Source organism: Babesia microti, chromosome II (assembly GCF_000691945.2).
Source record: "Babesia microti strain RI chromosome II, complete genome".
NCBI lineage: Eukaryota > Apicomplexa > Aconoidasida > Piroplasmida > Babesiidae > Babesia > Babesia microti.
In genome coordinates this window covers 139,180-153,359 of record NC_027206.1, presented here as the reverse complement: position 1 = coordinate 153,359, position 14,180 = coordinate 139,180, and the positions used below count along the sequence as shown (strand labels likewise).

The 14,180-nt window shown below is 32.8% G+C and overlaps 10 protein-coding genes across 10 annotated transcripts; 3 read left to right on the top strand and 7 right to left on the bottom strand.

The window, feature by feature from the left end:
- Window positions 269-724, top strand: BMR1_02g00447 (conserved Plasmodium protein, unknown function; the record flags this gene model as incomplete). Its single annotated transcript, XM_021483057.1, has 1 exon — window positions 269-724. One exon carries the CDS (start codon window positions 269-271, stop codon window positions 722-724), a length of 456 nt encoding a protein of 151 aa, XP_021338023.1.
- Window positions 725-760: 36 nt separating this feature from the next.
- BMR1_02g00446 (nitrogen fixation protein NifU and related proteins) lies at window positions 761-1,431 on the top strand (the record flags this gene model as incomplete). Its single annotated transcript, XM_012792411.2, has 3 exons — window positions 761-906; window positions 929-1,019; window positions 1,180-1,431. 3 exons carry the CDS (start codon window positions 761-763, stop codon window positions 1,429-1,431), a joined length of 489 nt encoding a protein of 162 aa, XP_012647865.2.
- On the bottom strand, window positions 1,610-2,068 carry BMR1_02g00445 (hypothetical protein; the record flags this gene model as incomplete). Its single annotated transcript, XM_012792410.1, has 1 exon — window positions 1,610-2,068. One exon carries the CDS (start codon window positions 2,066-2,068, stop codon window positions 1,610-1,612), a length of 459 nt encoding a protein of 152 aa, XP_012647864.1.
- Window positions 2,069-2,402: 334 nt separating this feature from the next.
- Window positions 2,403-2,864, bottom strand: BMR1_02g00437 (hypothetical protein; the record flags this gene model as incomplete). Its single annotated transcript, XM_021483056.1, has 1 exon — window positions 2,403-2,864. One exon carries the CDS (start codon window positions 2,862-2,864, stop codon window positions 2,403-2,405), a length of 462 nt encoding a protein of 153 aa, XP_021338022.1.
- A 181-nt stretch (window positions 2,865-3,045) lies between these two features.
- On the bottom strand, window positions 3,046-3,391 carry BMR1_02g00436 (U3 small nucleolar RNA-associated protein 5; the record flags this gene model as incomplete). Its single annotated transcript, XM_012792409.2, has 2 exons — window positions 3,046-3,239; window positions 3,313-3,391. The coding sequence occupies 2 exons, from the start codon at window positions 3,389-3,391 to the stop codon at window positions 3,046-3,048; spliced, it is 273 nt and encodes a 90-aa protein (XP_012647863.2).
- Window positions 3,498-5,020, top strand: BMR1_02g00435 (Glucose-induced degradation protein 8 homolog; the record flags this gene model as incomplete). The annotated part of the gene is made up of 4 exons (XM_012792408.1): window positions 3,498-3,538; window positions 3,559-3,692; window positions 4,452-4,627; window positions 4,676-5,020. The coding sequence occupies 4 exons, from the start codon at window positions 3,498-3,500 to the stop codon at window positions 5,018-5,020; spliced, it is 696 nt and encodes a 231-aa protein (XP_012647862.1).
- Window positions 5,021-5,087: 67 nt separating this feature from the next.
- Window positions 5,088-5,753, bottom strand: BMR1_02g00430 (UTP11, U3 small nucleolar RNA-associated protein 11; the record flags this gene model as incomplete). The annotated part of the gene is made up of 1 exon (XM_012792407.1): window positions 5,088-5,753. One exon carries the CDS (start codon window positions 5,751-5,753, stop codon window positions 5,088-5,090), a length of 666 nt encoding a protein of 221 aa, XP_012647861.1.
- Window positions 5,754-5,863: 110 nt separating this feature from the next.
- Window positions 5,864-6,375, bottom strand: BMR1_02g00425 (conserved Plasmodium protein, unknown function; the record flags this gene model as incomplete). The annotated part of the gene is made up of 3 exons (XM_012792406.1): window positions 5,864-5,911; window positions 6,016-6,094; window positions 6,155-6,375. The coding sequence occupies 3 exons, from the start codon at window positions 6,373-6,375 to the stop codon at window positions 5,864-5,866; spliced, it is 348 nt and encodes a 115-aa protein (XP_012647860.1).
- On the bottom strand, window positions 7,065-11,038 carry BMR1_02g00420 (DNA mismatch repair protein MSH6; the record flags this gene model as incomplete). Its single annotated transcript, XM_012792405.1, has 8 exons — window positions 7,065-7,209; window positions 7,230-7,540; window positions 7,594-7,718; window positions 7,742-7,920; window positions 8,145-8,367; window positions 8,388-8,643; window positions 8,664-8,819; window positions 8,840-11,038. 8 exons carry the CDS (start codon window positions 11,036-11,038, stop codon window positions 7,065-7,067), a joined length of 3,594 nt encoding a protein of 1,197 aa, XP_012647859.1.
- Window positions 11,719-14,092, bottom strand: BMR1_02g00415 (hypothetical protein; the record flags this gene model as incomplete). Its single annotated transcript, XM_021483055.1, has 9 exons — window positions 11,719-11,734; window positions 11,757-11,891; window positions 11,915-12,095; window positions 12,117-12,690; window positions 12,711-12,848; window positions 12,870-12,957; window positions 12,979-13,400; window positions 13,479-13,969; window positions 13,990-14,092. The coding sequence occupies 9 exons, from the start codon at window positions 14,090-14,092 to the stop codon at window positions 11,719-11,721; spliced, it is 2,148 nt and encodes a 715-aa protein (XP_021338021.1).

Below are 14,180 nucleotides of genomic sequence, written 5' to 3'. Positions count from 1 at the left end.
TACTAGTGTAACGTATTATTTTTCCTGATAAGTAGAATAATTGGTTATAAAAATATATATCTGGGTATTATTCATGACTATATATACCAGGTGGTACATATATACCCGATAATGGTGACTAGCACCATGATGTACTAAAATATGTTATTGAGACAATTATAGTTAGATTTTGGACGGAAAAATTAAAAATTCCAATCCTAAGCTGTATACCAATTTATCACTATATAAGCTAGTAATTAATTACGAATTAAACTATGGGTACCATAATATGAAGAGGAGCAAGAAAACTTACATCACCTTCACTATCCAGCATGAAAGCCAATCTAAAGAATTTAAACTATCTACGCAATCTATTAAACATGAAATACAGAGCAATTTGACACTCCTTTTTGGCCAATTCGCCTATTTGCGTATGTCCAAGGAATTCAACATTTTGTACTATAACACTATGACTAATTATGGGATTATACAAGTAAATAACGATTTCTACCAGGAAATACTATGCTGTATCGTTGTTATTAGGAATTTGGCAAAACACAATGTAAGAGTGGATGTGATACACATTGGTAGGACGCTCAAAAAATGTAAGTGGATTCTTGTAAATAACTACTTGGATTCATTGGAGAAGGGTGTGATATACCAAAAGATTTGTGGTACTCCTGCTGGGGATTGCGTCGATTCTGCCATAGAAACACTAAAGTCCATATCGTTGTTACCCCACTAATGGCTCCCTCAGTAGATACCTGTGACCTTGTTAGCTATGAAAATTTTCCAATCCCAACTGCTTAGGCATTGGGAAAGTAGTTTTTTGTATACAAGTTATCGTAGATATACACCTGAAGTGAAGGACCATTTTAGGGATCCGAGGAACGTTGGTTCCCTCGATAAATCAGACCCATCAGTAGGGTAATCGTAACTGTTTATTTAGAACTGCAATCGTTGGAAAAGCAGCCTGCGGAGATGTTATCAAAATGCAGGTTAAGGTCAAAGATGGTGTCATTTGTGATGCTAAGTTTAAGGTAATTATCCATTACATACTATACTTATAAATGATTGTTAAATCATTTATAATTTAACTAAAATGGCGTTAAATAACCTACATATTATTACATATTTACTCTGTAATGCTTTTGATATGTCCAACTAATGATTTAAACTGAACATAATATGCTAATGTAGACCTTTGGCTGTGGGTCAGCAATTGCCAGCAGCAGTTTTGCCACCGAGTTGATCAAGGGTAAAACCTGCGATGAAGCAATGAAACTCAAAAATACAGACATTTCAGAGCAACTTAAACTGCCACCTGTGAAAATTCACTGCAGTTTGTTAGCGGAAGATGCCATTAAGTATGCAATTCAAGATTACTATAACAAAAATAATGGTAATCGCGAAAATTACAATGAAACTATAGATTCGCCCTCCAGTAGTTGATCTTGGCTGAATAATTACAAACTTATGTGTTTCAAATGCCACTCGATATTTGTATAATTAATTTTATAATAACCATTAACATAATTACTTGTTTATGTATATAGCAATTTAGTCTATTCTTGTTTGATTTTGATGGGGGAAATTGTATCTGTAACAACAAAATATACTAGGTTAAAGTTTATACCCTCCTTCTCCTTCTGGGTCTAACAGCATGGGCACTTGTCTTTGGTATTTTAGGCTCGTGAATAAGTTGTCTAACCTTAAGACCTAACGCTTGAATTGCCTGTAGTACAGCGTCTATACGCATGACCCTCCTGAACTTAATATCTACAACAAAAATACCCAATCTTCTACACTTTCTGGCAATATTTTCGCCAATTCTATACGCACATCTTTCGGTTTTACGCTCTGCCTTGTGGAAACCAACGTTGCCTGCAAACGATCCAAAAATTGTCTTGTAATTCTTACTCCTATCCACAATCTGCGCGTGTACATTGTTTTTAGATGTAGTAAGTACGAGCATAAATACGTCAGTAGGTTCGATGATATGCCCATGGCGATCTCGGTCTATAGAATGGAATTCAGGTCGCCCAGCCATTCTCCTCATCCTTAACACGCTGCCTTGGATTCTATTCATCTTCCTTTCTGCTCTTTTTATGGTGGAAAATAATCTTTTGGAACAAAAATTATTCACAGGATTGTAGAAAAAACTATTAACATTTGCATTGAGGGCATTCGTATTTGCGATATTAAAATTGTGATTGATTCCATTGTAAAATAATGGTATATGTAGATGTATGAATTGATATATGGAACTAATTGGCAATTTGTTATGAAAAGAACGGATACACGTGGTTAACTGAGGTACAACATACATTTACATGGTATACTCATGATGGTGTCCCTATACTAATAAATGATACACGTGTATAATCATTATAAGAAATAATCAAATAAAGTTACAAAAAAAATCATTCTCCACTAGTTCCTTCTTTATAAGTCAAATGCGGCTTAAAAGCCTCTTCATTATCCTTATCAATAAGTGTGCGGTTGTTTCTATGAACATTCGATTGCAGCACAATGGTATCAACTCTGCCTTTTAACCTCAGTAAACATTCAGTAGAGCTGAGACGGTTTAGCAATGTCTGTCGAAGTTTGTTAAGCAGCTCTCTCCCCTTTGGATCTGAAGCTAGGTATTTAGAATGTGTACTTAAAATGGCATTTATCCACCCTTCGCGGCTATAAAGTCTATAAGGGGAAATACTAATGCTATTGCATAGATTATCCAATAATGACAATGCTAGTGCTGATGGCAAAGATTCTACTGTCTTGGTAATCGCTGTCAAATCGGTTACCTTTAAGGCATTTTCAAGCAAATGTTTATCCTCAGCGACCAGAGCCTGTGTCAGGCATGCTGAGAATGTTGCATCCATTTAACTAGTTTAGCAAAATTTGGATGATATTTGGGCTTAGATTTGTTGTCTTTATCCGCTTTTATCAATTTATTAATAAGTAATTATTTCTATAGTAATCTTTAAATAATTTTTGTAGTGAATAATTTTATTGGTGATTTATTGTAATAATTATTGATAAATTGAGTAATTAGACAACTTTCTAATGTCTTCGTGATTGTATTCTATATTTGAGTGATGAATTTGACAGGAAGATAGCGTCTGTACGCCAGTATGGATGTTTTGGGTATTGTTTACTGAAAATATAAGGTGATAAATGTTTAGGCACGCCACGGGATCTTGGAGGTGGATTTGATAGTGCCTGTTTATGTCGAGGATTAGAATTGCAATCCACTCCTGAATCAGTCCCATATAATTTAATATATAAAGGCCAAATTTGGATTTATTTATACAATAACAATGTAATTACCTAAAATTGGTACATGCCAACGACGAATGACGTATCTACAGGAGTTGCAAAATAGGGTCAAAGATCCCCTATGCCACATACCATAACATTAAACTCCCTGTTGGGATACTTTCCATACTAAACTACCAAATATTGTAAAAATTTCTAATTTTGCACAAATATAGAAAGTTTAAGGTTTGTGGGTGATGACTGAAACATCTGATTCCTCAAAATCTACCTTCGACATGTAGGCACAGTTTAATTTAGTAACGTATGGTCTAAGGCAGTTCAAGGAATAAATGTTTCTGACGATGAATTGCAGGCAGTGGTCGAGAATTATCTTATTTGTAACGCACTGGAGGAGACGTTGGTTTGTTTTAGGAAGGAATCGCATTTGGACAGTGAGTTTTTAGCCAAATTTTATTTGTGTTACTTTTTTGCAATCAATCATCACATAACTGAATAATAAATTTGTTATTTAAAATTTCTTATGTAATATTAATTTGTCATTGAATAAATTGCCTATTGAACCATATGCATTAATTACTAATTGTTTTGGTTATTTTATATTATGCTTTGATTAATTGTAAGATTAAGTTTTAAAAGGTCAATCATAATAATTAATTGGTCATTCCTATATTTTTTTGAAATGATTAATACAGCGTACATTAATTAAATAATGTATGTGTTTATCGTCAACTTTGTTGTAACTGTTGGTGGACAACTCTTTTAAATAACAAATATTTTGTTTTTATTTTGAATAATAATTCAAACATTGGAATAACTCTGTTTTTTATGTATCTATTCTTAGTTATTTAATAATAAATAAGTAGCAAATGCATAATAAATCTATCGTGGATATTTTATCAATATATTTTCATATATCTATGTGTATAATTTATTGTTTATTGATCGAATAAATTTGATTAGTTTAATACAATATTTGCTATGTGTGATGAGTTGCCACTAATACTGAGCCTACGTGCACTGACGATATTGGCTCAGTCATCCTTGCTCTGACAAACCATAACACAATAATGGCATATGTGCTAATGTAACTATAGTCTTGTTGTTATAATAATTGAATACTTAATAATGGCGTTCAATAAACCATAAAATTCACTGAATAATTTCTTAATAAATTACGCGAGCTAATCCAGCAACTATTGACATGCCGCCGATAAATTTCCGCAAGAAAATAACTGAAGCCATCCTTTCTGGTGATGTAACTCATGCAATTGAACTTATAGATGAATTGGATCCAGAAATTCTGCAAATTAATTATGAAATAACATTCCTACTCAAGCAGCATCATTTAATTCATTTGATACAAAAGGTAAGCTTTCATGCAATTTTAAAAATAAATAATGACAAACTAATCTAGAACAACGCATTGGAATCGCTCAACTTTGCTAAAACAGAACTAGTTCCCTGTATAAAAGATAATGTATCACTCGAAGCAAATCTCGAAGAAGCTTTATCACTTCTAGTATTTTCTGATAAAACATGCCCAGAAGCACAACAATTGATTAGGGAATTGGATAGGAAACAGGATACTGCTGAACGTGTGGATCAGATGTTGCTTAAACATTACAAAGTTGATTCAAAACCACTTCTAACAAGCATTATTCAGGAAATGAAAAAGACTCAGGGATCTCTAACAGGTAAATTGGCAGTGGATGTACCAACATTGGAACAATTGTCAAGGGGGGGGTTTTTGACTGGTTAATTACTCAATATCATTTAATTATAGTAATTGAATATATAATGAACTTATGTTGTTAGTTTGGTAAAAGTTATCTCTTCCTTTCCGGGGCTAATTTATGTATCCTAACCGCTTGAGCATTGGTTAAGACTTTTAGAATTGGAATCTTTTTATCCCTCGACTCTATAACTTTTTTCCGTTCAATTAATTTGTCACGGATAGTTACCAACTTATTTATTTGGTCCAGGGAATTTGATAGTTTTTTGTATATCTCTCCAGTTGGTTTTTTTTTATTGATTTGATCAAGGGGCATATCATCGTCCAATGTCATATCATTATTGTTATTCGATGATGTAATATTATTATTGGGTATGGTTTTGGATTTGTTGGAGAAAATTGTACCAACAAATGGTAGATCCTTATCCACCTTTTTACGCATCAAATTCAATCTATATTCTACATATTTTAACTCTTTATCAACAATATTTGATTCATTATGATTGGCCTTTTTATCAATAAGCACCGTTCCATCATCCTGCACTTGGCTTTTTGTCATACTAAAGTTAAATTCTTGAGGATTGGCAATTCTTGCCTTCTCCTCCAACCTTGCGATAATCCTTTCATTCAAATGATATCTCTCAGCACGACGCTTGTAATCTTTGTGCTTTTCAAGAGGTCCTAACTTATTTTTTCGATGTTCATTTTGGCCACGTTCCAAGTGAACTCTCCTATGTACAATATGTTTCAGGCTACCCATTGCAGTTATTTATTAGCAGTGATTATTGATATTTAAATTTATACTATATACCCGGGGCCTTATAGTCTCTTAGCCAAAAAATTTATTATCTTAGTCAAAAAACTGACACTCTAGTCCAACGCACGATTTATTGAATACACTATTAAATTTTCTCTATCCTACATAAGTTTTTGATGTTAATTATTAATATGAACGATGTGAAACTTAAAAGTGTGACGATTATAAAATCATACATAATTATAATATGCATAAAAATAATTACCTTGAGTAATGATTGATGCAATACTAGTAGCAGTTCTTTGTTATTTTGGTTTGCAACTCTTGCAGCTGATATTAAGTCTCTATATTATTAAATAAATCGCTAAATTTTATATAAATAAACAATATGATTGGTTACTAACCTCCAACAATAAGAATTATCTACCAGTACAAGGTACTTAGCGTGACAAGTATCTGGAGTGGCGCGGTATAGCAAAAAATCTCCACCAAACAAATTACCACTGGTTATGTAATAACCAAGTCTTGTAAAATAACTTTCAGTTAGTTTGTAATGTCGTTCTAATTCAAACGTGAGACTGGTCAGCTTGGCAGGGGTAGATTCTGCCAAACCATCATCAGGCATTATGGTGTCAAGCTTGGCGTGTTATCTAGTCTAGGATATGTTGAATTTAAAGTTTCAACTCTTCACTAATTTATTACTTGTCATAATTTACATGCTATTTCATGATTTTTTATTGTTGTGTGCTAAATTTACGATTTAGATATTAATAATTAGTTAAATATATAAATCGCGATTTATATATTTATCCATATTTATTATCTAACCTGAAATATTTTATTCTGTCAGTTTGCCAATTAAAGTTTTCTAACTACATTTAGTGCTATTTGTCTTATTCTGATACAAAAATATCAAAATTAATGTTAGATAATACATATTTATCGCATCATACATGTTACTTCCTGTTAACTTTTAATTTACTTATTAATTCTTAAATAATACATTTATATCATATTTAATAGCATTAAATATACTAAATTTTTATTTAAACTTATTTATTATATGAAATTATCAATTATTTGCACAATCAATAATATAATTAAGTTATATTCATATATTTAACCCTTATTTCTTATTTTAAAGACAATTTAATACTTTATCATAATCATCTAAATCTATTGAAGATGTTATTTAATCACTAAACGTTATAAATTAACAACAATACGTCAATTATAATATAATTAATACAATAAAATTATAGTCTACATTAATCGAGATACTTTAATTATTACAATTAATAATATCGGTGCAAATCATTTGCGATGTTTGTTGTACAAATCCTCCAAACTGCATAAATCTCCTTTAGTAAATAAATGCAAGCACTCAGATAGCAACTGGTTGCCACTGCACTCACGGTTAACTTTGATTTCCATCGATTCTGCAATATTCTGTGCCACACTAAATGATACCACACCTACCTAAGAACACATTCTGGTATACCTGCCAATTTAGCTATGTGTAACCCTTGAGATTTCAAACATTGCCCCTTGGTGAACTTAAACAGGAATTTCACATCTCCACTCATAATAGATGATGCCATGTGATATAAACTTATGGAATCAACTAGCTTTGCTTCATTGCAAATTAGATGGTAATGGGTGGAGAAGATACAACGACACGCTAACTTGTTTGCTATGTATATTAGGGATGAAGATGCAATTGCCATTCCATCAAAAGTAGAAGTCCCCCTTCCCAGTTCATCAATCATAGCTAATGAATAAGGTGAAGCCTATATATTACACATCTTGCTTAAAATATATGCAATATAAACAAAGCACATACTTGTTCCATCATCAAGGAAGTCTCCTCCAGTTCCACATAAAAGGTGCTTTTACCATCCATAATAGAGTCCGAGGCACCTAATCTTGTAAAAATCTTGTCAACAAGAGTCATCTCGCATATTTTAGCTATGTAATCTATGGTAGTATACCTGGCACAAAAGAGCCTATTTGGGCCATGATTGTGATTAGACAGATTTGCCGTAGCAGTGTCGATTTACCGCCCATATTAGGTCCAGTTAGTAATAGGCAAATGTTAGATTCATCATGACAATTCATGCATACACTATTGGGAATGAATTCTGGTTCTATAAATCCAATGATTGGGTGTCTAATTTAGAAATTATAAATAATTTTAAGCAACTGGTATAACTAGTGAAAATTCCCGTAATATTTTAGTACAAGCATTTATTCATAATAAATAAAGCTATTGAATGTATATATAAACACATTAATTGGAAAGATGTAAAAATTTGAGTTTCAAACTCAAATTTTTACAATATCATGTTCCATACAAATAGACCACAAACCATTTATAACAAATAAAACGCATACTTTGAATCTTCTAGGTGCAAAAAAGGCTTCCCCTCCATAGGATATAATCTAGGTTTGCACATAAGGTAATTATTGCACAGAACATGATATGCAAATGTACTTAAACAGTCGATCTCCGCTACAATTTGGATGGCCTTGGAGAAATGAGGAGCGAAGGTTGTGAACTCTTCTATTAATAATTTAAAATAGTCGTTTAAACACTCCCAGCGTTCAAATTCCATGTCTAAATTATTGTATGTGTACCCTCCAATTCATTGGTAAAGGCAAGTATACGTGGGGTTCTGAAGCGAATAAAACCCTTTCTAGATGAAGTAATTTCGTATTTTGTTGATAATTTCTTATGCAAGGCTTCTGGACACTCCACCTCGTATTTGAACTTAGAATGTACGAATTTTAATTCAGTTTTTAAAGAATTAGATAAATTGCACAATTCGTTGTGTAATTGCTGGATAATTAGGTCAATTCTTTCAAAAACCTTGTCAGATTTTTCGTGAAACCCCTAAATCAGATGTTAAATACTCTCTGGGGATAACATTGTTTATCAACAATTTTAAGCTTGTCCATAAAATGCGCAATATATGGCTTTAAATCCGGATAAGCCCCTCCCTCATTCTCCAGTGTCACTAATGTTGCTAAATAGTTGGAATTTTTATCGTTTATCAGACATCTCAGCGACTAAATTGATAGTATTTTACCTCAAATGGTTCAAAGCCCTTTAGTAACTTGTGGAACGATAGTAAACGATTTGACTGTACATGGTCAAATTGGATTGCGCGTTTTGTCGTGTTATTGTTGCTGATGGCCCCCATTTGTCGCTCTACATCAATACAGCTGCATAAAAGTGTCCTAATTTCATTATTTATCTGGGGGTTCTCCATTAGCCACTCAACGCTGTCGAGTCTAGAATTTATAACTGCCAAATCAGTGGAGGGTGAAGATACCCAACGCCGCAACAAACGGGATCCAAATGCGGTTGATGTTTTATCAATGAACTGGAAGAATGAATTCTTTTTTTCGCCAAGAGTCGTGGTAAACATTTCTAAATGATCGTAAACACAAGTATTCAATTTTAACCGATTGGTAGCATATTGATCTGGCATAGATACATTTGAATATTTTATCACGTTCCCCAATTGCATATCTGCCAAGTATTTTGATGCTAGTATTATAGATCTTAATATTAGAGATTTATCCGCCTCAGATATTCCAGTGCCATCACTATTTATGGAATTTAAGGCACTAGAAATATTGTCTTCTATAATACCTTCCATATCAGTATCATCTTCTGTGATTTCGTAAAGCGATAACTGAGGTTTGAGGGGTAAACGCTTGAAAATTTCAACAACATTCCTGTTTACATTGCTTGGAATGTACAGTATTTCAGCTGGGTTGGCATGGGCCAACGTAGTCCTAAGATTTAGCCTTGATTCGTCATCCATACAGAATGATAAGTTAATGCTATTGGTGCTAACGTCCACCAAACATAGACCAAAATTACAGTATTCTTGATCACCCAAAAACATGGGCTTTGATGATTTAAAAGCAATTGATAGTAATGGTTGTGACTCCGATGGTAACATCGCGGAATGCAGTAAAGTGCCTTTCGATAAAATTTGGCATACATCCCTTGATATCACCTTTTCAGACCACTTCATCCCCTTTTTCTTTTCCAGCATTTCTTTTGGTGTCTCCATCTGTTCTACAACAACCACTTTATACCCTGAAGCTACCATTTTTGACGCATAAAATTGCAAACTTTGTTCTGGAAATCCAATATGAGGTTTAGATTCTTTGCCCATCCACCTTAAATCGCATAATTTATGTGCTATACATGCGTCTATATAAAAAATTTCATAGAATCTGCCCATTTTGAACAAAACAAGTTTGTCAAAATGGGTAGCCTTTATTGACCAGTATTGCTTCATTGTGGGAGTGTAATGCACATTTCGGTATTCATTAATCCATTTGTGAGTTGGAGGTGGAATAAGCATTGTTGATGGGTTATAAGACGTGCAATCTGGCCTGCGGCCGGATGAATCTTTGATAAACTGTGGCTGGATCCAGGGAGGAAACACGAAAGTTTTGCAATAAAGGTAATAATTTTCGATGTATTCTCGAAACATTTTGCAAATTTTGCTGGCATTACAAGCCAAGTAATATTTTTTTTCATCATTTTCCCTGTTATAATCCTCTAAATCGTCATTAATTGATTTGCGGGTGCTCATAGATTCACTTGAATATATACTACTTTCAATTGTGTTAGCTTTACTTGTATCAGTGGAGGTAGAATTTGAGTATATAAACTTGTCAAGATCGTATACAACAATATTATTGTCAGCTGTTGTATCAATCAGTGAATTTTTATCAAGTTCAATATCAGATTGGTCAGAATCCCAGAAATTGTTCTCAATTATACAATCTGTAGTACAATACCTATCTGTAACAGTTTTTTTGGATAAGTTGTCGTTGATTATGACGTTAAAATCGTCACTATCATCGATTATCCTCCGTTTCACAGTGTTAGGAAATATAGATCTATCTGTAGTATTTGTAGTTAATAATTTATTAATTCGGTCATCTGAATCTATGTTCGCATATATATCCGAATTATCATCCAAAGGAGATCTATGTTCTTCATTTTGGACTACTGATTTAATTACTTCGCTGGAATCTAAATTGGTACTTAAAACAATCTCAGCAGTTGCGATTGATTGGTTGGTCACGTTTTTTGTGACTGAATTGTCACTTATATCTTTGGCATTTGATTTATTAGTATTATCACTATTAACGGCTACTGATTTTGGTTTTGCAAAAAATGATGTTATTAGCGATTGTTTCTGGGCAATCGATGTGTATGCTTTATTTTTGTCGGATCTGGATTGTGACGTTGTCATAATGAGACTATTTATGTTTAATAGTGGTTATTTCTATATTAAATGGCATTTAGTAATTTTTTGTTTCCTTAACAATCAACATGTTTACATATGTAAAAGAAACACCATAATTAGACGTCACACACAGTGGTCATGGTATATGTTATATGTATAATTTTCCAATTTTCGATTAAAACGAATAAAAACTTGTGTAAATTTTATTATTTCGGAATCTTTGCTGTTTTTGTTACGTCATTTATATATTAACTAATTTAAGTAATACATTTGCAAGTCTTGATAAATGTCTATTAAAAATGTTTTTATAGTCGGTAATAACTAGTAATCTATTTATACTATTTCTATATGAACTTATATAAAAATTCTAGACTGTACCCTAGATAATACATCGCTTACTATAAAACCACCGTATGGTATTAGCAAGAGTTATAACGCTATGGATTTTCTGTTTTAAACATGATTTAAAATATATGTGAAATAATGATAAGTTTATTAAATATTTAACTAGTGCTCCAATTTGTAGCGATTTTTAAATAAAAATCTGAAAATTTTACTCAAAACATAATCATGCGCATTTATTGTCAAAATATTACATCATTCATTCTATCAATACTATCAACTGAGAGTCATAATTATTAGTAATATTGTCGTATGAAATTCGTCTAATATCGTGCGTTATGTGTTCATCGTCTCTTTTTCCTGAGTTAACCAATGCCTATACCTTTTCTGTGTCGTAGAAATTGTAGATATATTTGCCGTTGAAGGTTTGACAGCAGAAGGCGCGGCAGTACTTCCCTGGGTGTTTCTTGCCACAAAATCTTCCTTCTTCTTCTTTCTTGATTTCTTAAACCCAGATCTAATAATAATTTAATTACATACCTTTCATGCTTTGGTAGCCATCTTTCTGGGTCAGGTGGTCCCATAGCCAAGACGCAAGGTGCCATCTTATTCTTTCTACTCCTCTTTCTATTCCTCCTCTTTTTCTTTATGCCGCTATCACAGGCATCCATTTTACATGAGCGAATATATGCAATCCCTTCCATTTCCAAATTTTCACTGTCTAAATTAGCACAGTGCTTACCGATAAACTTGATCTTGTCGTAGATATTTTGCTGAAATTTGGTAATGAGATTAGACCTCTTGTCATCTTCAAAGTCTAATATCCACAATTTGTAATCGTCCGTAAATGATTCGACAAAGGCTAATCCACTGGCCGCTTGGTCTAGAATAAGTTGATCATAGTTTTGAATCCCAAACAAAATCTGCTTATATGCATCAGATGCTTTTTCATACATATCAGCGTTTATATATAACATAGCAATTATTAGTAAATTGTTGCCAGAAGGAATAATGGATTGCTTTTCGCAAATTTTGTAGTATTCATTAATGATAGTCTCCATATAATCAACACACTTGTCACTATTCCTGCTGCTAATTTCTTTGATACTTTTTAGAACTAGTAACATAGCTTTGTGCAAATAATCATTGTGCAACTTGTTACATGAAGTCTTGTAAATTGAAATGACTTTAGTAAATTTTTCTTGCAGATAATTTAAAGTCATCAAGGCGAGTGTCTCTTTCTGGTTATCCACCAAATTAGCATTAGTGTGCATGAGAAGAACTCGCTCGCACTTTTTCAAACTATTCTTGGCATACTAAATTAGTGTTTTTTTACATATAAAGAAGATATAAAAAGGGTCATAAAGCTATGTTTGGGGTGCTTTGCCTTAACGCCACTCAGGAGCCGTTGGAATTCGTTGATCATACCCAACTGTAACATAGATGTTAGTATATTTTTATGAAAGTTTTTCAACTGAATAATTTGTATGATTACCTCATATGTTGTTAATTCTAATTGGCCAATGCCCCTGGAAATGCAACTTGATATATATGACAACATATCACGCTTCAAATCGATATTTCTATATTAAAAACGTGATTACATTGTGTAAATAAGGATGTTGGTTGCCATTTTTAACAGTGTATTTGTTATTGGAGGATTAGAAGCTATATATTTCAGGAATATTTCATAGAAAGCTTCCGCCTCAAAAGCCTTGTTGTACATCTTCAAATAGGACCTATGTGCTTTTGAACTCATAATTTCGTGTTTATTTAAATCATATGTAAATTCTATATCTTTACTGGCAATATCTTCTGCCATATCCAAGTAATTGATTGAATCATCAACTTTACCGCCGAAGGACTGAACCAAGGAAGCATTGAATGCCAATTCAAAGGTTTTGATATTTTTAGAATCTAGATATTTTTGTAGTACTGAATCCATCAATTTAAATTTGTCGCTATCACCAATAAAATTTATGTAATTCATTAGTTGTGACGCTATTATGTTGTTGGTGAGTATTTCCTACATTATTAACCGTAAAAGAGGTTATATTAAATCTCAGATTATCCTTATGAAGAGCAGAATATATAGTATACTTACTTGATCTTTGGAGTTGGCTAATAAGTTATTATATATGGCAATAGCTTTATCGTAGCTTTCTAATTTGAAGAATATCTGAGCTAACAAATGCATATATTTTATCTGTCCACTTGCTGATAAATGCGAAGCAATTTCCAAGGGTTCGTCCAGATCACACTCGGAGTAGCTATTGTCTTGTAAATTGATTTCCTTGTGCAAAGCAATTACAGGAGAATTGGCCTTGCATGCCTTTATAGCTTTTAAGGCTAAATTATATTTCCCCAGTTGATAAAGTGCCAGACTTTGTTCATAATGAAGCCACTTGCAAATGCCATTCACTAGATGGTCTTTTGCTACGGCTATTGTCTCCCCAAGATTTTTGCGTTTTGGCTTATATAATTGGCCATGATAAGTGGCAATTGTTGCCAGACAATTATGATATTTACACAATTGTATTTCACAATAAGCCTTAGAAATGTAAAAATCTTGTTCAAAAGGCCATAATTTCAAGTCTATGTTACATATTATTTACATTTGTTAATATTTCTAACAGCTGCCGCGTATTCTTTGGAATTGATCAGCATATAGACCTCCTTTGTGCTGGAAGGCAAATCAACCTCAGGATTTGAGCCCATTTTTACGATATTAGTTGAGATTAAATAATTATAGGGTATTATTCATATCTACACATATCATGTACTGTAGGGCTAACACTACCTGTAT